General features: G+C 40.5%; 1 protein-coding gene across 3 annotated transcripts; it reads right to left on the bottom strand.

The window, feature by feature from the left end:
• Positions 1–1,746: 1,746 nt before the first annotated feature.
• FAM227A (family with sequence similarity 227 member A) lies at positions 1,747–26,517 on the bottom strand. Of its 3 annotated transcripts, XM_035127811.2 has the most exons (16): positions 26,388–26,517; positions 24,615–24,752; positions 22,878–22,963; positions 22,274–22,343; positions 20,836–20,900; positions 18,080–18,226; positions 16,289–16,390; positions 14,926–15,030; positions 13,103–13,226; positions 12,163–12,270; positions 9,748–9,818; positions 9,113–9,185; positions 7,216–7,334; positions 5,600–5,757; positions 3,018–3,167; positions 1,747–2,095 (listed from the first exon to the last, which is right to left on the bottom strand). In XM_035127811.2, exons 2-16 carry the CDS (start codon positions 24,733–24,735, stop codon positions 1,972–1,974), a joined length of 1,623 nt encoding a protein of 540 aa, XP_034983702.1. In that variant the 5' UTR covers positions 24,736–24,752; positions 26,388–26,517; the 3' UTR covers positions 1,747–1,971. The 3 variants fall into 3 exon arrangements, with proteins under 3 accessions (XP_034983702.1, XP_060135814.1, XP_060135815.1); XM_060279831.1 differs by lacking the exons at positions 1,747–2,095; positions 3,018–3,167 and having other exon boundaries at positions 5,439–5,757; positions 26,497–26,517; XM_060279832.1 differs by lacking the exons at positions 1,747–2,095; positions 3,018–3,167; positions 26,388–26,517 and adding an exon at positions 25,825–26,286 and having other exon boundaries at positions 5,439–5,757.
• Positions 26,518–26,896: the final 379 nt, after the last annotated feature.

The raw sequence follows: 26,896 nt of genomic DNA, 5'->3' as shown, positions 1-26,896 counted from the left end.
ATACTTATTTACTAAAAACAGAGGGGCCAGTTCTTTGCCCAAATTCACTGGGATTGATGGGATGTAATTCTTTTCACTGATGAGGGAAAGGTATTCTGTACATGTTTAGAGACACAATTTTTAAACTATTTCATATGCACCTTGACTATATCCCAATACTTAAATCTATATACTTAAATGCAGGAGTACAAACATAGCCTTACTCTCCAGTTCGCACTGTTGAACGTGGCTATTGCAAGAGGATTAGCAGTTGTAACTTCAACTATTTGGGAATGGGCACCTTCTTCTCAGTCCATGCAAAACAGCATGGAATCTGGCAAACTGGATCACACCAGTATCTATTTCTCTGGTACAGAACTAAAAAAAATTGTGTCAAAAGGTCTGTAAGAAATGGCTAATTGCCAGGATTTCTCAGCTTGACCATAATTGCATTTTTTGGTCCAGAATTAAGAAGTTGGCAGGTGATGTTTTTATGGACATTGCTACATGTCTGGGTATTTTATATACCGGTGTAAGACCACTACACCAAAAGATTTCTTCTTCCAAGTACATAAAATGTTAACTTGGGCATTTTTTTTTTTTTGCAAACTGATTGTAAAAAAGAATTCTAGTAGGATTGCTTATGTAATCCTCTAACTCTTTTTATTGCTGGGATTATAAAATGTGAAAAGGTGAACTTGTGCCAGATAGAACGGATATCCTGTTACAATTTCTTTCCTAGATCACTATGTCTCAGGGAAACTAAATTTAACATATTCCTTATAGATTTGTAATAATGAAACACAGGTACTCCATAGATTTATCACAGTACTTTTATGGGCAGAAAAGACTAAATACTGCATTCCTGAGACAACCAACCCTGAAGACCAGCACATTCAGTTCATTGGGCTGCAGGTTAAGATGTGAAGCAGAGAAAGATCATACTGCCTTGTGTCACAGCATTGATTAAGGAGCCTTTGAAATTATTGAAAAAGGTAGTCAATTCTGATTTTAATCAAATATCGTCAAACACAAGTTCAAACCTTCGAAGTGTACTAAATTAGTGTTTCTCTGCATTGTGTTCAGAATAACTGCATGAAATACGTACTGACAGCTATAATGCACTGTTGAAATAATGTAAATGACTCAGTTGTGTTAAATATATGGATATTGCAAAAAGCCATTATTTCAGTACATAATGGCAGATTTTCAAAATCAATGGACTGTAGGTTGGGATTTTTAACATTTGAAAATGCTGCCCCTTAAAGGTAAATATTACAATTTGCTTTTCATGAAAACAGAAAATAAGGTGAAGAGAAAACACATATGCTTAAATATAGCTTTCCAAGTAAGGTATGCTAAGATCTAAAAGATGTATAGAGATTTAGGTAGCAAAAATAAAATTTCTAAGGAGAGCTTCCAGGTGCTTCTAAACCAGGCTTGGGTAACTTGTGATTCTTCAGAGGTTGCTGGATTCCAGTTTCCATAAACCCCAGCTGGTGTGACTAATGATCAGAGGTGATGACAGTTGTAATCTAGCAACATATGGAGAGTCCCAAAAATCCACACCCCTGCTTTATACTTTGTCTAGCCTAGGATTTATCTGAGCCCTGTTCTTAAGTACCATTCATAGTCAATATATTATTGAAATGGATAAGGCCAAACAGTGGTATAAAAATGAGAACCCCTATTAAAAGAATTCAACATAAATGACATGCCTGAATTAATGAAGGAAACTTCCTCTCAACCAGTGCTCATCTTACTCCTGTAATGGAGTAATACACAATTGCTTCTAATCAGAAATGCATTTGTACATCTTTTTGCACCAAATCTAGGTTAATTTCCTTTAAACATTCTTTTTATAAAACAGATAGTAACAATGTTTATAGAAGAGCTTCTCCCAAATAGATTCAATTTGTACTTAAGTCTCGTTCATTTCAAAAAGAGAAAACTAAATTTATTGCTAGGGCCACATGTAAGTTAACAAGTCAGTTAGTTGAGTGCGGCTTTTGGGGTGCGGCACAGAAACTTGTCTGAAGAACTCAGTCCCTCTGTGCATTGAAATAACTCTCTCTGCTTTTGGGCCTGCCTTTTCATCTCTTCCAGCATCTCTTGCCTATGGTGACAAGGGAAAAAGTGTAATTGATTATGATTGAAATTAATTTAAAGAAAAAGCCATTAAATTTAAGGAAGGTCAAGAGAAACCTAGAAAGCGAATACATTGCAGAAAATTAGGGCTACTTTCACAATGGTCATTTACTTTGAAAGAGCCACACTCTGATTATTCATTTTTTATAAGGCATCTGCACATCATGAACAAAACACAAGGACAGACAACCACATTGAGAGGGACATAGTCTGGCTGAAGTTTATCCTCAGGTATGCCTAAATGAGCCCACCATTATAAAAAGGGAAAGCACACTTCAAATTTTTTAAAAAGAAGTTTTTTTTAAAAAAAAGTTAATGCAATTGTGCAGACATGTTCTGCTTACAAGGGATTATCACAAGTAAAACAACATTTAATTTTAAATGCTAGGAAAATGACAAGTCCATGCAACAAAGTACAAAAGTGAGAGGCAATATGTGGACTGGTGCAATAAGTGCACAAGTTTAACTGTACACTACAGTATAAGGCAACATAGCAAATATACAAGGATGTCTAAAACAAGAAAGGAGATTCTGATTAAACATCAGGAAGAACTTTCTGACAGTAAGAGCTGTTCAACATTGGAATGATCTCCCTTGGGAGGCTGTGGACTCTCCTTAACTGGAGGTTTTAAAGCAGAGGTTTAATGGCCATCTATCATGGATAATTTAGCGGAGATTTCTGCATTGCAGGGAGTTGGACTAGATGACCCTTTGGGTCCCTTCCAACGCTACAGTTCTAAGCTATCTGAGCCGCCATGACAGTTCTTAGTGCGAGCAAACAAGCAACCACGCATTGGCTGTGCAAACAGCTGATCGTGGAAAGACAGTCCAGTCTCCTTCATGTTGAGATTGTAATGTATAAAGCTGTACTTAACAAGCTCTTTAAATACCTGAAAACCAACAGGTTATACTTGCTAAGTTGATCAAATTTCCTCATTTCTCTCCGGTGTCTCCGATAAGTCTTCCTGAAATCTTTGTGCCTCTGGCGGAGGCTCTTAAAACTTTGCTTGATCACTTCTGCATATGTCTGGGCAGAATCCGTGATTTTAGAAGTAAAGGAAAATTCTAATCCAATTGCTTACCTCAAGCATGCCAAGGAGAACATGTACTGAGCTTTTGGGGGTTTGGGTTAGGTGGGGTGAGGGGAAGCATATTCCGTAATGATGTGGGAATAAAACTCAGTCAATGGCAGCTATATGGATAATGCAAAATTATTTTTCAGAAATCTTTTATATATATATATATATACTACTACATCAGCCACCAGTTGAGATTGACATTAGTAGCAGCTTGGGGGAGGAAGCACCAATCTGCAAAGGACCCTTAACATCTGGCTACTTCAGCAGCCATTTCCAGGCCAGGGTTATTTCCTCCAAGACCTGTTGTGCGACGCAGAAATTCATCAGCAGAACAAAGTTTGGGCATCCAAAGACTGGAAGGTGAGGGAGGCATTTGCCTCACCTGTAATTCTTGCATCCACCACCAGGAGCCAAGGAACTAAGTAGATACAGCCAGGGTGAGAAAGCCCTGCCCCATGAGTGGTACTCTAATATCCGAATTGGTTTTGTACAGCATTTTAACAATACACTCTCCCAAGGACTTTGGTTAGTGTTGTTGTTGTTTAGTCGTTTAGTCGTGTCCGACTCTTCGTGACCCCATGGACTAGAGCACGCCAGGCACTCCTGTCTTCCACTGCCTCCCGCAGTTTGGTATAAATATTTCAACTACACAGATGTAAATATATTGAAATAAATGGGCTTAAGCATGCATAGCTGCGCTGGATAGGGGCCATTATCTTTAAATATGAGTCTAAAGTAGACTGAAGGTTCAGAATAGGATTTTGTAAGAGCCGAAGACCACAAATAGAGAATTAAGAACTGCATGCCCTCCTACTTTCTAAATTATACTGGTAAAAACAGCCCCATATTTGTTTCTGGGCATGCAATTTGGCTCGAGTGGACTATGAAATGGCCAAGGAAAGTCAATGGTTGCAACCCAATGAAACTCCTAAACAAAAGGCAATACACCTGTGCTCCTTTTGTGCTCTTTCTAACCCAGAAGTCCTCAGCCCTAGTAAATGATAAGGTGCTTTATAATTCAGAATTTAAAACTTAAGTTTGATGGTTCTGCAGCACAGGTTGGTTACTTAATCATAAAAGAGAAAAAAAATCTTGTGAGTGTGAACTTGTCTTCCATACGGGGAACTAGTTTGCAGACAGGGTTGTTGCATCTTTAACTATAACATATTAAATCAGCTCCTAAATCATTCTCTAGCTGTGCTTTTTCTGTTTCTGCTGACAAAATTGCTGTCCTCTCCTCTAAGAAGCAGTACTATTTTACGTCTGCTTTAATTACATTTTAATGGTTGACTTTTCTATATTTTTAATTTGTTCTATTTTATGTGTGTAAGTCCCCTTGAGTGGGGACTTTTTCCAGACTGGGAAAAACTACTACTACTACTACTACTACTACTACTACTAACAACAACAACAACAACAACAACAAAACTGTGTTTTTAAGCATCCTACTTTCAGGGAACCCTTTCTATATTGAATTGTCTCCCAAGGAAGGATGGGAGAGAAATTTGATTCAGGTTTGCATTTAAAGGTGACTCTCATCAAATTTGCACTTTTTGAAACAATATGAGAACAAGAACACAGCCATCCTTCAGAATTAGCACTTATCCAATTTTACAATGCAGTTCTCTAACCAAGTCGCCTGTTTACAAAAATACATATATGAGGTCAAAATGTGCATTAAAATGAACATATTAGTGAAAATAACACAAAAAAATGTTTAGGAGAAATTGCTTGTAAAAATGTGCACATTAAATTGCATGGAAAAGGTGTTAGGACAAACTCACAAAAAATGCCAGATACCGTAATTTTCATAAGGATTTTTTTTAAAATGACAAATTCCTGCAGAAATGCTGGGAACTGAAAAATGAGAAACTGAGAGAACCAAAATTGACAGACATCTAAGAATTGATTTAGGGCACAAGGTTTCTGCTAGGCTTATCTGGCCTAACCCATGAGATACTGAGAGCACATCCAGTACTTCACTACTGTTCTGCATTATTTCACAGAACGATCAGGAACACTGAGCAAACTGTTATTCAAGTTTGTCTTCCTTCATGATAGTCTCACTCAAGAATTCCTGACAGAGGTTCAGAGGAATTGCATGGTTCCCAGAACATAGTCAAACAATGATTTTTGTTTATTTAAATTGACACTACACCCCTTGACACCTAGGACTCTTATGTGGCTTAGTTTCAACTGTTAAGTGTGGACATTTTTTTTAAACAACAACAACCCTGATGCTCTAATGTCCTTAAATATAAGCTATAAACCGATCAACATACTGCATAATGTACTGTACGTAAGTAATTCTGAATTGGTGAATCATGAATAAAAACGTAGTTATATAAAATAATTTCCCATCCTCCTTTTTCTTGAACAGTTCATAAGGATATGGTATTGGCTTGCAGATCGCCCTCCTACTTAAAAATGTGTCACATCCTGCTTTTGATACAGCATTCCGCTTCTGAAGAAAGTGCTGAATTAGTGGGCAGTGACCATGAATATTCAGGTGGTGCCAGGTGTACTCAGGACCAGAACTGGCTGGGTGTGACTAGAAGATAAATGAGGACAGTGGTTACTTCTATCACACTCAGATTTGTGGATGTAGCATCTTACAACTGTAATTGTTTCCATCCAGAGTGAATGATCACAGAACTTTGATAATACATTCAAACTGTCCACAACAACCACTGCTGACACCCTGTTAATAGCTTCTCAAAGTCTTCCTGAATTTTGAAGAACATTCTCCAAACATTCCCCAGCTACCATTTGATATTCAATCATTTTGAATCCAATAATTTGACATGTGTATTTGACATCCAATAATTTTGCAGCAGCAGTTAATGTTTGATGGCAAAAGGCATGTAGTATTCAACATTTGGTAATAGCTGGCAGCTATTCATTCTATTTCACTTTACATGCAACAGAATTCAGTATACTTTATGTAGATGCATTTGTTCCTTTAACCTATCAGGGGAAGTAACAAATCAAAAGCAGTAAAAATTTCACATTTATGCTGCATTTCAGGACAGAAACCTTGAATTGTTGCATTCAATTTTCATAACAAAAACCAAAGGGAAAGATTTGAAATATCTTTAGAATGTCAATTGTTTTACAAATATACATCATTCTTCTAGATCTAGAAGATACATTATTGTATCCCTGATTTTTTTATTTCCTACAGATTGTTCATTGGCACAATAATGTAGCCACCTCACCTTTACAGCTCGCTATATTTAATATCCTAATGTGAGCCCCTCAATAATGGGAAGGGTTGACCCATGGCTGAGCAGGGCTCACAGATGCTTTTTGCATGAATGACATGTATGTGCATGGATTCACGTTTTCTGTGGTTCCACTAGCATTTTTTAAAACTCACCTTTCTGCAGGTTACAGTCTTTCTGCATGAGTGATGCCTTGTGGTCAGCCTGGCTGTGGCCCCTCATACTTCCATGTGGGTAGTTTTCAAACATGAACCAGCTCACAGATAATCTGGGACTGCTCTCTGATTGATATAACTGCTCATTCAAGATGCTCATTAAGCTTGTATCCTTTAAGGTGCTGGTTTTAACCTTTAAAACCCAATATGGCCTAGGACCCTCATACTTACGGGACCGCCTCTCCTAGTGGCCTTCGAAACTCTTCCCACTGGCCCATATAAGGCCAGCACAAATAGTTGGGCCTGGTGAGCAGTTAATGTTCCCAACCCTTAAAGTTATAATTCGTGGGTTGCCATCTGATTCTATTCTGACCTTAGCTTGATTTTAAGTTGTATTTTAATTTTTTGATTCTATGTTTTTAATGTACTATATATTCTGATGTTAGCTGCCCTGAGCCTGGTCCTGGCCGGGGTATTATTATTATTAATAATAATAATAATCCTAGCTGAATAAACTCTTTTTTGTACTGAATTCAAAGGACATCTTTATAAACAGTAGGGATATGTTACTATCTTATCCTCAAGTAATTCTGCTATTTTAAAATGTCCCCTCTTCATGAATTACATTACCTCTCGAGGAAGCAAAGCAATCTTCATTTTCTTTTTTGATGAGCGATGATCCTTGTAAGACAAATACTGCTCATCATCCTCTTTAGTCCTCAAAGAGTGAAAATATAGACTCATTTTTTCTAAGGGTTGGGAGAGGGAGAAAAAAGCTTCTCAGTTGTTATGTAAGCTGTCTCTTAATTTAAAAAGAATGATATATAATAAACCACAACTACTACTTTTTATTTATACCCCGCCCTCCCCGGCCAAGACCGGGCTCAGGGCGGCTAACACTAAATATAAAATACAATAAAAAAACATTTTTTATAAAACCAGTTGATTAAAATACAGCTTAAAATAAAACTTAAAACGCAGCCTCGTTTTACTGGGAGCCCACTGAATATATGAAGAAATGAGAGAACAAACCCATGCTTTACCCAAAGGAGAGATTTATTCATATGTGAAAGAAAGCTGTTCAAAGGTGAGCTCTTTCAACATAACATGGAAATCTTTACTGTATTTCAAGGAGACCTTATGCATTCCTACACATAATGGGTGCAGCAAGATTATGGCAGGTTGCATGAAGCTACTATATGCAGGCCCGAACTGCACAATCTGTACATTACAAAATCCAAGTGAACAGTTTGTGCAATATGAACCAATACACAGGGGCCTCTACGTTGCTACAGAAATGTGACATCCAATATGCAGAGACTGGGTAGGCCCTGGGTAGGGACAGCCTGGGCAATCCTGATCTCCAACTATGCATATATGACTCATGAATCAATGAGTTTTATAAAAGTGTAAATAAGGGCATTTCCAGGTATGGATTTTTTTTACATAAAATAAAATAAAAAGTCCTGAAAATTGTGTGAATTTCTGAATTTAACATGCAGCCTAGATCAGGCTACCACAATCTGGTGACTTCCAGATGTTTTGGACTACAACTTGCAGCTGTGCTAGCTGGGTCTGATGGACATTGTAATCCAAAGCATCTAAAGGGCACCATGTTAGGAAAGGTGGATCTACACTGTACTTTTTCCTTGTGCACTACTGGAATAATGCTACATGTACTTGAGAAAACTTCCAAACATCTCCCTAGCCCTCTGAATGGGCTAACTTGGTAGTACTGGATGCTGTAGACATTGGTCTAGACCCAAATTCATTCAAAGTCTGTTATCTCTCTCATTTTTGCTTAAAACATCAACTAATACCATTTTAAAACACTATTATCCCATTCCTGGTCTTTGGCTTAGGCAGGAAAGTGGCCCAGCCAAGCATGTGAGGTCTTATTAAAGCCAGGGTACTGACCAACAGGAAAGCTGTCTCAACAGTAGCAACAAGGTTATCAAGAATCAGAGGGTCAAGTGCTGAACAGTTAGGAAGCCAACCAGGGGAATACCAGAACCAGAAACCAAGGAGGTGTTCCATAGTGCTATTTTACCAAAGATAGTGGCTTCAGGTTTAGAAGTCAGATTTACTGAACCACCCATCTGGGGGCCCTGATCTGAACCATGCTTAAGAGTAACCATTCCTCCCAAGTAGAGTTCTGAAATGGGATGTCTCATGCTGTCAGGCAAGCACTGCACTTTCTAATCTGGGTTTTGGATAACTGTAATCTTCTGCTGCTGCATTCCCAGCTGAACTGGTGCAGGTTTGGGATTAGGCAAGCACACACTGTCACTACTCCTGGTGGTGTTCTGCATTATCCTTCTCTCCAAGGCATACCAATTGTATAAGGTTGCCTCTCCAACAAGTAACTACTAATTCATCTACATTTCTTACTTATGAGTCATGACAACACACACTTGCATACACTCACTCAGAGAAAGCATGCCACACCAATGCTGTTAGTGCAATGGAGGACTCTGATGTTTACAACAGATCTTGCATACATTTATCATATTTTTAACTGTATTACCTTCCAAAGGAAACTCCTTTTGAATTTTTTTCTTGGAGGCAGACTTCTTGACTTTTTTAATGGATGCATGCTTCTGGATCACAAGAGATGAAGAAAAAATTCATACCACATTATGTTTTTACATCTTAAATTTGGGTGGGGAGGAGTGAGTTTGGAGATTTTAAAAAAGGAGGAAAGGACTTTAAATATTGGGGCATTATTTGGGTACCTTAGCATTTTAAATGTCTTTTTAATAGATCATTGCTCACTCTTATTTACCAAATGCAACACAGCATTGGGAAGAGTTACTGGTACTATTTTCTTAAAATCATTGTACAATGGGGATTATAGACCTTAAGTCATATGAGCAAATGCCTCAATCAATAAGAGCATCAGACTCTTAATCTCAAGGTTGTGGGTTCAAGCCCCAAGTAGGGCAAGATTCCTGTATTGCAGAGGGTTGGACTAAATGATCCTTGTAGTCACTTCCAACTGAACAATTCTATGATTCTATGAAAATTCCTTCAGTAGCACCTTATTCTATGAGTTCATCCTCCACCACTCTAGTATAATCTTTCACCTACCTTTAGAACACTTTGCCCATATTAACAGCTCCTTCCCCTATACTGATGCTTGCAAATGAAATAACCTTTTACCTTTTGGAGTTTCAATGGGTACTTCCGTGTAGTACTTGGTATCGTATAGTTGCTAAAGGAAATATTACAGCCTGTGGAAATCAAAGTTGCTTATTATAATTTACGGTATTTCCTTATTACCTATGATTGGGTGAATAGGGAATTCTCTCTCTGCCTGGGACACAGAACACACTATCCACAATGCATACTTTATACTTCTTACATATGCAGTTTGTTTCTTTGGGGATTTCACAGAATCCTATTGAAATGATGAGGGTTCTCCCTATGGAAGGCTATGCTCTACCCTAGCCAGTACATAGCAATCTTTCTTCCAACACCATCAGTTACGAGGCTCATATGGAAGCTGACCCCAAATGGTTCTAAACTAGCCAGGTACGAGCTGAACAATCATGAACACTTGAATATTTTGCTGATCCAAGGGGGTAAATCCCATCAAAACAGGGAAGTGAATAAAAGGCAGTGCTCCCTTCACAGCTCCTAGGAAAGACAGTCCTCTGATCTATTGTACCTGGACTGAATCTCCTCCTACACCACAAATATACTATATCAAACCTCCTGGAAGTAGACATGTTGATTACTGTTATGTACTGAGCTGAATCCTAGAACAATAGGATTCAGAATCAGCGGGAGCTACCCAATCCAACTCCAGGTGGAAGTGAATCCGCAACCTGATTGGCCTGCTGGAGCAGCCAATCAGGCGGCTGGCAGAAGTGAATCTGCTACCTGATTGGCCTGTAGGAGCAGCCAATCAGGCTGCAGGCAGAAGTCAATCCACAATATAATTGGCCCACAGGTGTAGCCCTGAAGTAGCCAATCACGCAAGGCCCATTGTGTAAATAATGTATATAAGCAGATGGTTTTGGGAAAAGAGCCATTCGTCTTCTCTTCTCCTCCTTGATGACTATGAGCTGAATAAAGAGCATGAAATTCACTCTCGACTCCGAGTATATTTCAATTACACAGGGCTGTATCCAATACTACAGCTCTTTTCAAGTAGGAGAGTTACATGCACACAATGGAACTTTTTCTCCTGTGCTCTCCAGTCACATACCTGCCAAGTTGCTGTCAGAGAAATAAGGGACCGGGCCGGAAATAGCAGACCGGAAGTAGCGCTGCCGCCATTTTGGAACTGGGTGGAGCATGCTCAAAGTGACTTTTGATGCTGCTTTGCCCAGTTCCAAAATGGCCGCCGCGCCAGAAGTCGCACTGCAGCATGCTCCACCCAGTTCCAAAATGGCAGCCGCACCAGAATAAACTGGGGGGGGGACGTTTTTTCAGCTAGGAACAGCTGGAAAAATGGGGATTTCCCGGGGAAAACAGGAGACTTGGCAGCTATATAGTCATCCCTGCTCAAAATCAGTTCCCGAACGTTGTGAGACCCTCCAAAGCAGATCTGCAGAGTGCACAGGTGAAACGAAATTCCCACTGTGCAAGTGGTATTCTGCTTGCCTAGCACTGGAATACAACCCACAATAATGAAACCTACAGAGAGGAAAACCCTCTTAAAAGCAATTTGCAAATACTGCCTCCAACAGAAAAAACCCGAGAAAGGTTCTTTACAAAACGACGCTTACCCACTATAGTGACTCCACGGCACCACAATCTGTGCTGGTGCAGAAATGGTTAAGAGATTGGAAATGTACAATAGGATTGCATACATGTGCAAATATATGCATTCAAACTGCCTTCTCCAAGTATGAAACTGCTGAATTTTATCCTTTGCAAATGCTCCATTTTGAATCCAACCCGTTTTCCCCAACTAGAGAAAGGAAGTTCCCAAATAGGCAGGCAATTCCTAATTAGGACCACAGGCCAGACATTCCCCACCACTGGCCTAGTGTGGGGGACTAGGATGACCCAGACTCAAATCTTCACTCAGGCATAAGAAAAACCTTGGACCAATGAATGCTTCTCTGCTGAACCTAGTTCACAGGATTGATGTGAGAAAATAAGAGGGAGCAGAAAAACCCTGCCTTGAATTCCTTGGGAGAAATAGCAGGATGTTATCATCATCATCATCATCATCCACAACAACAACAGTGAAACACATACTGGCAACATCTGTAAAAGACGTCAAAGATTAAGAGACGCTCCCACACTGGGCATTGTTACGTGTCTTTCTTACAGCTTCCAGTAATTCTACATCACTTATCAATTTCTCCCAGTTGTCAATACATTATTAAAAAACAAGCAACCAAAAGGCACCCTCCCCCCCCACCCAAAATGCCCATTTTTAAAGCATCCTTAAACAGAAAGCTGAAAATAAATAAAATTGCATACAAAATGTAAATATTAGGAGAAAGCGACACACATTAAATGAATTTTCATGTGATTTTTAAAAACATTGCAAAGAACTGAACTTTATATCTGAAAAATGAGAAACTGAAATTGAAAGATTTGCTCATTTTGACTTACCAGTCCCTAATTTTCCTTTTCCGGACAACAAATCTTCTCTTCTGGATCGCTCTGGCTCTAACTGAGAATAATCCCATTTAGTATACCTCCCTGGTGCATTCAAGCTACCTACATGGAGCGAGGGGGAGGACATATAGTGAGAAGCAAAAGAATGCACTCATTATTATCATCTATACACAGTAATTCATAACTTATTGGACAGTGTTATGTATGATTATGTTTTATGTTGGAAAAAGACAGTTCAGCCTCCACCCAAGAACTGAGGCATGCCCAATGGGTTTTTGACTTTTTTATGCCTTCATGCCATATTGAAAACTGTTTCTGAAGGATGCCTCACTTTCCAAAACCATTTCCAAAGTGGCATGGAGAATGGCTGTTTAATAAATACAATTGCAAATTCCCCCTTGGGCAATTATTATTCCTTAATAAATGTGTTCGTTCTCTTAAGGTACTACAGGACTGCTAGGTGCTTTTGTTACAGGAAACTAACATGGCTCTTCTCTGGAACTTATAACTAGTCAAGTGATTCTTTGGATTCGACTTTAGGGTAAGAGAAGGAAGCCTAAGGACAGCTTTAAAATGTCAAGATGAGAGAAATTTCATGACTGAATGTGGCTCAAAGAGGGGAAGGGGGTGGCAGCTAACTGGTGATGTTATGCTGAAGGAGTGCTAAAAATAGTACTTCTTTCCTTAAAAAAATGTTTAGGGGTACTCTCATTTTGACTCAAGAAAATCACCATTTTATAGTTCAAATCGGGGGGAAATAAATACAGTAAATGGACAAAAGTACAAAGATTCACAAAATGTTTAGGAGTATGTGTACCCGTGTACCCCCAGGAAAAAAGCACTGCCATAAATATTACTGTGTTGTGTGCAACATGGATCTCCAACCCAAGTCTATGCAGCTCCCTTCATAAGCAAGGAGAACAGGCCATCTCACCTTGCAGCCACTCGGAGAATACATCACAGAGCCCAGCCTTGAATTCATGGGTATTGAACCAGGACCTTGAGAAACAGTAGCAGAAGCAGGTGTACACAGCTTGACTCAGCAGTGAAGGGAAAAGCTAAAACCAAGGCAGAGGAAATCAGAGCTCAAACAAATTGGTTAACTGCAACTGTTAACTGTTAACATGTTAAGTTAATGATGTGGTCCACAATCATGCTGTGGGTTTTGAAATGCTAAATACCAGGTCAGGTGAGTGATTGTCACCACAGTACAGTGGCACCTCTGGTTACGAACTTAATTCATTCCGGAGGTCCGTTCTTAACCTGAAACCGTTCTTAACCTGAGGTACCACTAATGGGGGCCTCCTGCTGCCGCCATGCCGCAGGCACACGATTTCTGTTCTCATCCTGGGGCAAAGTTCTTAACCCGAGGTACTACTTCCGGGTTAGCGGAGTTTGTAACCTGAAGTGTTTGTAACCTCAGGTGTTTGTAACCTGAGGTACCACTGTACAAGGATAGGGGAGTATTAAGCCTTCCCAGCACAGTAACAGTAAAGCAATATCAGGGTGAAAATTAGCATTCGGAAAATATCTCTCATTGGCACAAATGGGAGTTTGTCCCCAAATGCTAACTGCCTCACAGGAGGGGAAGGGGCAATTTTTACCAAAATTATGGCTGGAGTCTTCATGCAGCACACTGTCAATGTCAATTGCCCTCTGCCCCACATCTGGTGTTTAATTTTTGAAAACCCACAACATGATTGCTAATCGTGTCATTAATATAGCATGTTGTTAGGCCAATATGTTGCTTATTCAAAGTTCTTATCTAGTGGCTTTTCACACTGGGTTCCAAGAACTTCAGGCTTCCTTAGAACTTTGTTAAAGGTTTTTAAATAAGATTTTATTGTAAGAATATTTTGTAAGCTGCTTTGAGAGCTTCAAGGGGGCTATAGAGCTGAATGTAATTATTCTAAATAAAATCAGTAATGTAGACAAACATCCCTGAAAGTCAATCATTTCCATCAGTGCACAGCCCAAGAATGCTGCATGTGTTTTGCTGCATTCTCAGGTGAGACCATCTAAGGCAGTGGTGCAGCCAAACAGGCCAGGCACTGGTGCCCCATATAAAGTAAGGAATTGCAGAATCCTCCTGTGCTGTGCTGAGGATTAATGGCAAACGTGGAAGAGTTCCTTGGTAGCTGAAGATGGAACATTTGAAAAGCACTGAAATCTATAAATTGATCTCTTATTTAAACAAGATACATACACATACATGTATTGCTGTGCCTGTCTGAACATGCATTTCTATGGTGAAGATTTCACACAAGAGGGAGCCTCAGAACCCCCTATTCTGGGGCATTTTCTTACAGTAAATAAAAAACAATAGCATTGAACAAGAACAAAACAAGAATATATTTCCCCAAAGTGCTCATTAGGCAATAGAACAGGGATGGGAATCCAGTGGTCCCTCAGATATTGTTGGGCTACCATAATCCCTATTAGCCACACTAGCCAAGGCTGATGGGATTTGGAATCCAACATCTGGAGGACCACATTTCCCACATTTGCACTAGAGTGAAAAAAGCAGCACCAAAAATAAAAACCAAAAGAGCCTTAAAGAATCTCACTGCTCTCACTCTTTAATATAATACATTATTTGTTTTCAGTTAACCGGGAGCTTGATATTCTTCTAAAATTCTTCCAGCATTTGCAAAATCGAAAGCATTGTATCATGCTTAAAGCAGGGTTTTTTTTACCAGCCTGATACTTCCCTGGTTGAAACCTGGTATCTCTTTACAAAAAAAAATTCATACTTACTGTAAGGATGAGTTCCTGATTGGCAACCTTGTGACAGCCCAACAGAACGCGAGAATAATTTTCTGAAATGCGTTCGAACAAACATCCCTGAATCTCTTGATTCGGCTATTGGGAGAGAAATAAAGGTGAGGCGTTTGCAATGAGGCTTCAGAATAAGGTAGAATAAACTGCAAAGCTACACATAGTGAAATGAAAGCTACTTATACTGTACATGAGACTGCCTTTGAAAAGCATACAGAAACTTCACCTGGTTCAAAATACAGCTGCCAGACCATTAGCTGGAGTTCACGGTAGTGAATTGGCTTCTGATTTGATACTGGACACAATACTAAGGGCTACTGCAGACATATAGTGTTAACTTGTCTGAGATCCAGGTATCTCTGATAATAAGTGCAGCACCAGCTCTAAAAGCATTAGCTTTTATCATGATTTGATAATGCTATTATACTGGTTTCTGTGTTAAACTGTTTCCTTTGCTACTGTTTTAAATGTTTTGTTGTGATTTTTTTATTATTTGTTGGCTGCTTTGTGAATCCCTGTGATTATACCGTAAATAATACTATTATAAAAAAATGATAAATAACTTAAAAGAAAGAAATGGCTACATAATGAAGAAAAGTAGGACAGGCGTTGGATCGAAGGATGCTATATGGCAGTTGTCTAAATATAAGGGCCCCTCCAGACTGGTTTGTGTGGGTGGGTGGATTCTGCAAAATGCCATTGATTTAATGCATTTGTGCATTAGTGATGGATTTATACTGGATCATACACACATCAGTTTGCTTTATTAGCTGTTTGCCAATGCATCTCCAATGTTATTGCATGATGCCATCTTGAAGGGCGTTTTTGCACTGCAGTGCAACAAAAGCAGGACAAAAAAAAAAACGGACTAGAAAAGTTACAGGATTTCAGCAGGAAGTTATGAGACATGCACTGACTGGAAACAGTATGTCTACCCTGAAACTTATTCAGGCACAAACTGCATTGAAAGCAGGACTGTGTATAACTGCCCCGACACAAAACATCAGGAATGCACAATAAAGAGGATGTCTAAAGCGTCCCTGAAAGATGATGCAAGACAGTCAGTGCTTATTTATTGACTTAACGGGCAGGCCATCCCTGTGTGGCACTGAAAGTGAGGCTAGCAAGTAGGTCCAAAGCAGAAGTTACAGGTTTTTTGTGCCTCTGCAATGCAAAAAAAAAAAATCTGGAATCTTCATTTGCAGTTGCTGGGCTGGCACTGGGACTAGCATTAAAAGAGGAGTGCACTGTCTCTAAAGAAACTGAGCAGCTGCAAATCAGAAACGAAACATCAGGAGGAAAAATATCTTCCAAGCCCCCAATATTCAGCCCTTATTCTTACATGATACAAGTGCAAAAACTGCCACCAGAAACTGTCCAGTACAATAGCTTGGATACATGGCGCATCGAAAAACTTTCGCAGCATCTTTGAAGCCCAGCGTGTCTTTAAAGAAATTAAACAGGAATATAATGGTCTTAAATCAAGATTATGGATTTTTATCATACTGCATGTGTTAATTAGCTAATCAATAAATGTAGCACCATGGCCTTGTTAATTGTAACTCTTTTGCTTTTGTGTAATTATTACTGTTGCTTACTTTTACTTTTACATTTACATTTCCTCTGACCTCACTCCTCTTCAGTCCCTCCTCCATACTATTGGTATATCCAAACTAGTCTTTAGTATGGGATAAGTGCTCCTCATCCTTGCTAGTTGTTTTTGTGTGTGTGTAATGGTCACATAATGTCATAGTCATCAAAAGGCAGGTCTACCCCTGTTCCCAATTTAATCTAAATTTACACTTTGTATAGAAAATCCAGTAAGTTTTAAAAAAAACCTGTTGCCAACAATCTGTTTGCAACATCTCAATGACCCATTTACATTATTTAACTCCTGTCTCGAAAACCCACATGGTGTGTGTGTATGCCTGCCAATTTAGGATTAAATTTCATGCATCTGATGATTTCCAGTCCATGAAAGCTTATGCCATAATAAATCTGTTAATCTTTAAGGTGCCAAGAGACTCGTTATGGTCTAAGGAACATTGTAACGGGCTGGACTGAACCTTTGATTTTTTTTGCACTGGATTCTGGCTCTCCTGCATCTTCTCCCCCTCTTTTTTTTAAAAAATGTTACTTTGCTTACAGGGTGGCTTTCCCGTATCAGCACATGCAAATTTTATGCAAATATGTGTGATTGGCTGTGCCCCAGGTCTTTCAAAGGCCTAGCAATGCTCCTGATGGTCTAGAACAGAGCTTTCCAAACTTTTCATGTTGGTGACACACCTTTGGGACATGCATCATTTCGTAACACAGTAATTCAGTTTTACTAGCAAACCAGAGGTTAAACTAACCCCTTTCCAGCTCTGGGAGGAGCGCAGGGAGAGTTCGCACAACACACCAGCACACTGCAGCCAACACACAAATGTGTCAAGACTCACAGTTTGGAAAGCTCTGGTCTAGAAGTTTCAGGCCTTGATTTCGCATCCCGGTTTGTTGTCCAAAATTAACCAGAGTTTTCCAGTTGAGGTATAATGGGGAAATGTGCTATAAAAAACACTGGATGTTTCAACTGTGCCTTGAGAGAGAATGAAGAATGGAAGGAGGAGGAGGAAGCAGGCAGGCACAACGCTCATTCTCAGGCCAATTAAACACGGCTATTACAGCAAGATCATAGCACCAGAACCAGATTATACACTTGAGCCAACTCCAGGTTTAAGGGAGCCCTGGTTAAAGTGTCCTTTAGTGAGCACTGTCCTCTGTCAGTGGGCCCTAACTTACCAAGCCGCAGTCGCAGCATTCCAAGTGGTGATAAGCAACTGGGACTATCTAACCATCGTTTTACCTGCCTACAATGCCACAAGGGTGATGCTAGCTTGAGCCACCTGGGGCTGTTCAGAGTGATAGACCAGGAAAACCAACAAAGGGGAGTGCGAGGGAAGGCATCAGATGTGACCCCTGCCAGGATGCTGTGGCCCTAGCAACCGCCTGAAGGTGCCTGGTGCTGACACGGTCCCAGCTACATAAATGCACATCAAAAAAGCATGTATGGCCCTACATTATCAATTCACCCCTACTACCTCCCTCGTCCAGCCTGCTATCAACTTCTGAATGTTTGAGATATGCAGCGTACCTTACCAACTGGTATTTTACCCTGGGCACGAATCACCTTCTCCAAAATTTCACTCAGCTCTATTCCATTTGGCAATGGTGTAGGTTTCTCCTTACAGTATCCTGGGTATTGATATAATTCCACAAGTTTATCCTTTTCTGTTACCACCTAGGGGTTAAAAAACAATTAATACATAAGAAATCAAGAAGACACTCAGCCCACAATTCAACCCAGTGAGCATCCTAAGGAATGTTGACATTCCAAAGTTTCTGGGACTCACCAGAATCCTGACAAAAATCACCTTCATACACAGCAATGGTTGACTATTAACAAATCTAGCCTTAGCTCCCCCTCCCCATCTAGAATAAGGTACTAAGCTTGTTTCCAGGACTGTGGTGAGTTAAAGGATGTGGAAAAACCTTTGAACATTCAAAAGCACTGTACTGTACAAATGCTAATGACTAGTGTTATATATTTTTTTTTTTAAAGAGATTTTTATTAATTTTTCAAACAAGAAATATACAAACAAAACATATAATATAACACTGTCCCTTCATTTTCCCTCCACACACCGGTCCACTTCTGCCACCAGTAGGGCCCGTGTGCTTTAGGAAACAAAGGGGTCCAATTGTGAGTTGAGTTCTGCTTCCCCCCTCCCTCCTCCCTCCATATCCCCCCCCCTGCCACTGAGAGAACAGGGAGGAAGGAGTTATGGGGATCTGCATCCCCCAACTCTTTCATAATCATATTACTAAACCTAGAAAAAAAAGAGAAAAAAAGAAAAGAAAGAAGGAAAAAAAAACAAAAAGAAAATTGGGAAGAGTTCAAGCCTCCCAGTTCTTATTATTTTGACATCTTAATTGCGACTCCCTCGGTTGTCTTCCTCATGGTTTTCCTTACAAATTCTGATTACTTGTGGCGAATTTTCCAACTCAGCTTCAAATCTTAATCTTATAATATTAACTCAATCCTCCTCCTTTTTCATGTTGCACTCCCACAGGTCCCCTCCTGCCACAAGAGGTGCCTGCAGGGTACAGCACTTCCAAGGTTCCATTTCCTCCTCACCCCTCTGGGCACCCCCTGCCACTGAGTGCCTCAGAGTAAGGAGAGGGGGGCAGGCAGCTTTCTGCCTAAACACCTCACTTAACCTGCAATAATTTACAGTAACTTAAATATTCTTTCCAAGCCATTCTTATACTCCCTTAAGGAAACATAACACTTTTTTCCCTTTCTTTTTTACATTCCATCTCCTCTCCCTAAGTCTTTTTCCCCCAATTGGTTCAGCATTTCCATTGTCATGCCAAGATTTCGAAGACCGTCTTTCAGAAACCAAAACAATACCTTGTTAACTAAAGTTTTTACCCCACACCCATTCTTTCCCAAGTCCATCTCCAGGCCTTTGCCCCCCCCTGCCCCTGTCCTTCCCATCCCTCAAACACCCCACTCCACATTTTAACCCCTCCAGGATCTTCAAAGCCATTAAACTTTAAGTTCCTTAGTCTCTCATCTTCTTGTTCTGGTTGTTTTTCTTCCTTTTGGAAGTCATATTTTGCTTCATCCCAAACAAATTTGTCACAGTCCAAGTCCTCTTCCAATTGTTTCTCCTCACACACAGTCTCAGAATCAGCAGTCTCCAAATTTAAATTTAAATTATCCTCTAAGTCCTGGACTTGGACTTCAATCTCAACTGGTGGTAAGTTGGGATGTTGCCATTCCTTGTAGAAATCTTCCCATGACAGCAAGTAGTTCAGTACAGTCTCCTGGAAGGCTCGAGACAGCTTTGTTTTCATACCTCTGGTAACCGCAGATAAACAGGGGGTAGGGAACAATGGGTACTGGAAATTCCTCTCTCAGACGATCGACTCCATTTTGGCTGTTCTTTTTCTTGATTCTTAACTCAGTCCCAAATCCATTCTTACTTCCAATTTAAATAGTTCTTTCACCTTTACAAACAATTTTTCCTGTTCACAGCAATGCAATCAATCCACCCGGTCTTTTAACAGTTTGACAGCTTTTGACAGCTGTCAAAACACACTTCCCCTTAATGCCGCTGTACCTCAAGGGGTGCCGGACTCGGGGGCTGAGATGGTTCCAAAAAGTCTTTTTTCCCTCTCGGGACCACAGTTTCAAATTCTTTCGTTATTCAGCTTTGGATTTTTTTTTCCAAACGCCTCCCAGTTTCCCATTAGGAAGAGACCGGCTTCCGTTTCTTTAAGTCTCTCCTATTTTCCAATCAGCAAATTTAGGATCCCGATCAAAGTTCCACTTACTTCTTTAGGAATCTTTAGTATCAAATCGGAAGAATCCGCCGCTTGCCGGGTCAGGACTCGGAGCTTCGCTTCCCGGAGGTAAGATGTGGCCCAAAATGGCTCCCGCGGTTCAACCCCACCGGCTCACGATCGCTCTATTGAGCTCTCGGGCGGCGGGGGATCCGCCAAACGGAGCAGCCGCTGGACGCCTGAGTCATCGGAACTCTCGATCCGATGCTTTTACGGGGAGTCCGCTCGCTCTGCGGACTTCCCCCCCCTCCGAGAAGCCAGGGACCTCGGCACGCGAAGTCCCTGCGTCCTTCTCACCGCCGCGACGAACCGTGTTATATAAATGAAACAATAACTATAGGAGTGTATAATGGATTAAAAAGACCAACTGATTCATGATGAGACCTTCCTAGGCACTTATGTCACAATACATCTCATTCTTCCTGAGCATTTAGGATTCTGCATCTTTCTAATATGCACAGGAATCAATGACCCCTGATCCCTCACAAGCCATCATACCTTTTTCTGAGCTGTTTTCTCTGTAGCATGCTTCCCAGTCTTCTGCATCACCTTCTGATCTCTCTCTGCAGCATAAGGGGGGAAAATGGCCACCCTTAGCATCTGAAGAGCATCTTAGGACGAAATGGACAATCTTTTCGCAGGAATTAGTTAAGTCAGAGCACTGGATTTGGGGTTGTGGTTTGCAGATATTTTTGCTCCACCAGAAAAATGAAGTAGCCTATTTTCCCCTTTCCACTGCACTCCACCACATGCCTGTGCCAGTTTTTAATGGTACTGTAGTAGGTAGCAAAAGGATTCCAAGCAAAGGGAGCTTTCTGGTAACTTAGGTTTGTTATTTGTCAGTGGTTTGCATTGGTACTGTAGTGACCCCTGAATGAAGTGAGCCCATACAGATGACCAGGAGCCAGAGTGGCATAGTGGACAGCATGCTGAACCAATGCTTGTTACTGAGAAGCTTGGTTAAATTGGAACTCTAAACAGGCCTTGAGACTAAGTATATTTACTAGGGTTTTGCTCTGAGGAAAGAGCATAACACTAACATAAGTAATCAGAGAAAACTCAAATTGAATCATCATTTACTGAGGGGGGTTCCCAAAGCTTCCCACCAAAGTCCCCCCCCCCCAAGTGGCCTTCAAAAATGGGGAATTTCCCTGAAGTGACCAGTATTATGGTTGTATTTGCTTAATGAAATCCCCAGTGCCTAGTTCAAAGCCCTAATTTGACCATTAATTATCCTCTGCAAGTAACAGCTTCCCTCCAGTAAGCATCTTCTTCCCTAAATAAATTCAGCACCTTCTTTTGTATTTCCCAATATATCTAAGCTCAGTCCATGCCAGGAACACAGTTGCTTTCTTAAATGTACTTTGACTAAGATGCTCAAATGATTCTACTGCAACTCTGCACTGGGAAACCTAATTGTTGCGACTCATGACATCTCATGACTTGTTTTTATTATTAAATCTTATCGATGTCTGTCCCTCGACATCAGGGCGGGAAACCCTTTACAAATTCAGGCTAATGCTCACTGATAATTTTTTTCTCTATAACCTGACTCTTCTCACACTCCCAAGTTGTTCAGTATTTTGGGACACAAAAAGAGAGACTAGAATGGTGGCAGTGTGGAGCCAAATAGCCATGTATTCCAACCTCAGTGCCTTGGAGAAAGAGTAAGACAAAACGGTGATATTTATCTCTCTCTCTAATCCTTCTTTGGGAAGAGCTTATGGGAGGTCCCTATTTATTCACGCAACAACTTGGCCGACAGTAATTTATTGCCTAGAGTTCCTAACCGCAGTTAGCACAAATCATGGTTTGGCATGTCTGAACTGAGCTACAGGACAAAACACAAATTTACTCGAATAAATATGTTCTAACAATAACATCATTTTTAAGGGGTTAGAGCCTCCATTTCATATTTGGTAGTAATAATGCATACCTTTCACCCTAACTGTTCTCGATACTTTTCTGGATGGCTTGCGTCTCTTGAGCCCCATTCCCCCAATCACCTACAATGAGAAAAATAATGGGAAAAGGTGGTTAGGCACTAATTTCTTACAAGGTCCTGGAATTTACCTTCTTTGTATTAAATATGAGAGGCATTATTAATTCCCTCACTATCTTGTAATTCTTTTAACAAAAAACCTGAGCATTCTTCAGGAACCTAAGAAATGTATTTGAAATTAGGATTAGAAATGTGAGTAAAATAAAATATTTGACAACTAGAAGATCTTGTCAATAAATGTATGTGCGTGAAAAATATGGGGATTAAAAAACTTGCAACATTTAGCCCTAGCTGGTTGCGATATCATCATTGCACCTGATGTCTCCTATTCTCTGGTTCAACACAGCTATATTAGTGCTGACCTAAAACTTCACCTCCGCTTTAAAAAAAACGACAGCAGCAGCAACAATTGATTTTCAGTTTGTCATCAAAAAGGCTAAGAAATATACTTTGACCAAGCATCTATTATTCAGAAGCAGCATCTGAAAAACACAGTGGGATTCATTGTATAAAGTGCTGATAAGATTTCTTTACTCACTCCTTCACTACTGTCATATCTTTTCAGACCCAGTTCTAAGTGAGAAATTTTCTGGTTCACTTGTCCTATGCTGCCAATGACATACACTAACAGATATTTGTTAAGGAATATTTTGAAAACCTTCAAAGCATATGCAAAATTCTTCCTCCTCCTTTTTGTTAAACCTCCTATTAAAAAAAAAGGTAAAGGACCCCTGACAGTTAAGTCCAGTCGCAGACAACTCTGTGGTTGCGGCGCTCATCTCGCTTTACTGGCCAAGGGAGCCGGCATTTGTCTGCAGTTTTTCCGGGTCATGAGGCCAGCATGACTAAGCCGCTTCTGGTGCAACTGAACACCAAAACCAGAGCACATGGAAATGCCGTTTACCTTCCCGCCAGAGTGGTACCTATTTATCTACTTGCATTTTTGGCGTGCTTTCAAACTGCTAGGTTGGCAGGCTATTTTTTCTTTATAAACTGTTACATACCACCCCAATCTCCATGAGCAGTGTGAAATTCCAGGGGTTGCAGACATGCTTACTAGGGTCTGTATTACCTTTTGAGGCACAACAGAGACTGTGGTGTCTTTATAAGGTTTTATTACACATATATACAACCTGGAGGGATTGCAGGGCATTCACATCCTTTGAGGGCCTGGCTTCCCCCTTCAGTGCAGCATTGGTTTCAAAGGACAGCCACCTTATGTGATTCTTAGTTCCAGTCTCTCATCCCCACCTCACATGGAATCCTGCCCCTCCTCCTCCTCCTTGCTGTTAATTGACTCCAAGGACCTCCCCACAGTCTACAATCATTCGAAGTTGAAACCTAAATCTAGCCCACTAGCACTCAACAAAGAAGCCCCACTCCTCCTCGCCTGGCAGTCTTGACCTTTGATGGTTTCCTTGATGATCCATGACTGGCCTGTGTCCTCTGCTATTGGCCCATCTAGCTAGCTCTGCAAAGCTGGCTTGGCTGCTTAGCATAACTAAATCCAGGAGATTTCCATGTTTGGCAAAATTTAATCAAATCTTGATTAATTCTAACTTTTACTACATCCAGGAATTATTGGGAGGATCTTGCACACAGGAATTTAGGGGAATCTGGTCCCCACAAACCCTGCCCATCTGACTGGGTTGCTCCAGCCGCTCTGGGGACTTCCAAGATATATAAAAGCATAATAAAACATTAAACATTAATAAACTTCCCTATACAGGGCTACCTTCAGATGTCTTCTAAAGGAATGTTGCTCCGGCTTGGCAGTGTGTGAAGGTGGAGCCCAACTTTTTAAGCAATATGTTATGTGTATGTTGAGTCAACAAGTGTTCAACTGCCTGCCTGATTTAGACTGCTTGCTGCCCCATTGTATGCAAGACAAATAATAGTATTTCCTTATTTCAACTCATACAACTATCATGTAAGACTGATTGCAATTATATTTCTCTTTTTCATGACAAAATATATTCTTGACAAGTCCTGCTTTTTAGGGTGTAAACATGGCGTCGGGGGGACTTTTGCCGAATGTCAGGGAAAACCCGGATGTATGGTTAGGTTTCCCCCCAAAAAAGCTCAACAATGTGGGTTTTTTCTCCAAAAAAGCTCTACAACTTTGTGGGAATTTTACTCTTTGAAAAATGGGGTTCAGGTACCAAGTAAGTATTACCCATACGCTTTAAATTAAAGCAAAAGTTAAGCAGATATCTATAATACAAGCTATATATTTATTTACACATACATTGTTAACTATAGGAACAAAGGATACATCGTGGTTGGTCATCTAATTTGCAACTGATGGTATCACTTTTCTTTTCTTGGGTTGCTGATGGCAATATCAAGAATCCCTTTAAAGGGCTCACAAATGATTTAATAGTTACAAATTGCATCTTGAAATTACTAAACCCTAAAAATAAAAAAGTGGAGACAACACATTTATATTAAAAACACATTTCCCCACAAACTTCCTTATTATTTTGTTCCCAAAGCATGATCATACTTAAATTAATGTTTCCAATTTTTGGCTTGAGCTGATTTAATCTAGAGTGCTATTTTATGATTCCTCATGTGGAAACCAAAAGGGTTATAAAGATAACGCTTCTGCCCCACTCCCCACCACCAAATACAGCTTAGTAAAAGGAAGAAAGGGTCCCATGGGGAAAATTATCCTAATTTGTCTTCCTTAATTTGTAGTAATTACAGCTGCCAACTCAGAGGCAGCAATTTGGAATTCTAGCTGTAGTTAGCTATTCCCAGAAGAAATTTCAAGCCTGAAAATCACAACTATTAACTGCATTGTTCTCCACTGCACAGAGGGATAGCAAAGTATCAGGATTTTATGAAGCTACCAGAATTTTGTTTCTTGTTCTGACACACACATTAGTTTTCTTGCTAGTGTTGCTTTTTCATTCAAACTGTGAAGAGACACATAAAATTGTATGCCTTTGATTATAATTTTTCAAATATGAAAAATGTGTATGTTAGCATTCTGAGGCTGCAAGCATTATATACACTTCCTTCCGAGTTGTTGTTTAGTCGTTTAGTCATGTCCGACTCTTCATGACCCCATGGACCATAGCACGCCAGGCACTCCTGTCTTGCACTGCCTCCCACAGTTTGGTCAAACTCATGTTCGTAGCTTCGAGAACACTGTCCAACCATCTCGTCCTCTGTCCTTCCGAGTAAAAATGTGCAAATTCTAATCAGCCTAAAAGTATCATTACATTGCACAGTTGTACTCTCTACACAATTTGTCAACTTTATTTGCAACAAAACGTGTCCAAAACTTGAGTGCTTTGTATATCAATGTACAGCCCGATCCTGTGCATGTTTATTCAGAGGTGGAATGGGTCAAGATAGGGTGGGAGGAAGGGGTTTGTTTGTTTTTCTAAGAGTGTGCAAAGGTGGTTAAAAACATACTGTAAAGGTAAATTCCAAGCTAGTGATCACCAGGAAATTAAAACATGAAACTGAAATACCTTAATGACCTTCTATATATGCTAATGCTGCAGCTATGCAGGGTATAAAATTCTGATTGCCCCATCTCAAAAAGAACATTGTAGAACTGGGAAAGGGGCAGACAAAATAACCAAGGGCTTGGGAGAACCTTTCCTACAAGGAAATCCACGACTATTTCAAAATTAATCAGTAGCAACAGAAAACTGTCGATAAGAAAAGTATCAGCAGTTTACACCACATCTACACCAGGCATTTAAAGCACAATTACGCCACTTTTAACAGTCATGGATGGTGTTGATATGGTCTCTAGACTGAATTAAGAGAAGAACTGTCCACCAGGCATGCAGAGCGTTGCTGATGCAGATCTCCCAGACTGGTCGCCAGATTAAGACTGTGAAGAAAATGCCAGCAAAACCAGAACAACAAAACAGTCCATGTACTATTATCTCCCCCGTCCTTCCTTTGGGAAGCTTATAGAGGTTCATCAGGGGAAAAAAGCCGTTGATGGTCGACGTGAAAAAACGACGTTCCAACTTATTCGGGTGTTACATAGCATCGCAGTAACAGGGGCGCCCATACGCACCGGAGTGAAAGGGCGGGAAGAGACACCTCCTTGCCCACACAGCTGTGGGGCTCTGTTTGTTTCTTATGGACCCTAACAGGACCAGTATCAGAAACGCTCCTTGTCATACCTATGCTGCCTCTCCAATCACGCCGGGGTCTCTGCCGACCCCGCCCACAACAGGCCCTTTTATGTCCTCCTCCCTGGGCGTTCTTCCGTCACCGTGGCAACTACTCGGAGCAAACCATTTATTTCTTGAACATTTATGCATCTCTAAAAGATAGCATTAGATGCCGGCTACGATTGGCGAATCTGCGTGTGAGATGCAATTCACTCACGAGCTCTGTTCGAGAGGGATAACACTGTTAACGTAATTTTAGAGCTCGGCCAAAACTCTTTTCTCTCTCTCCACCCCGCCGTTTATAAACAATGGTACGGTCCTAACAGCGAGGCTGCCCTTCGCTCCGCCTTTCCCGGCTGTTTGGGATACAACCATGACACGAAAAGAGAAGGGGTGTATTTTCTAATAT

This window comes from Zootoca vivipara, chromosome 10 (genome assembly GCF_963506605.1).
Source record: "Zootoca vivipara chromosome 10, rZooViv1.1, whole genome shotgun sequence".
Classification (NCBI taxonomy): Eukaryota; Metazoa; Chordata; class Lepidosauria; order Squamata; family Lacertidae; genus Zootoca; species Zootoca vivipara.
Note: the sequence above shows the minus strand (reverse complement) of the source record. Positions and strands in the feature narration are given on the sequence as shown.

Excerpts from the sequence above, each read along its gene's own strand:
- FAM227A (XM_035127811.2), bottom strand. The coding sequence starts at position 24,735 with ATGCAATTTGTAACTATTAAATCATTTGTGAGCCCTTTAAAGGGATTC. Across the intron at positions 22,964-24,614 it reads ATTAGATGACCAACCACGAT|TGTATGTCATTGGCAGCATA; the intron begins GTATCCTTTGTT and ends AATATCTGTTAG. Across the intron at positions 18,227-20,835 it reads AGAAAACAGCTCAGAAAAAG|GTGGTAACAGAAAAGGATAA; the intron begins GTATGATGGCTT and ends TTTAACCCCTAG.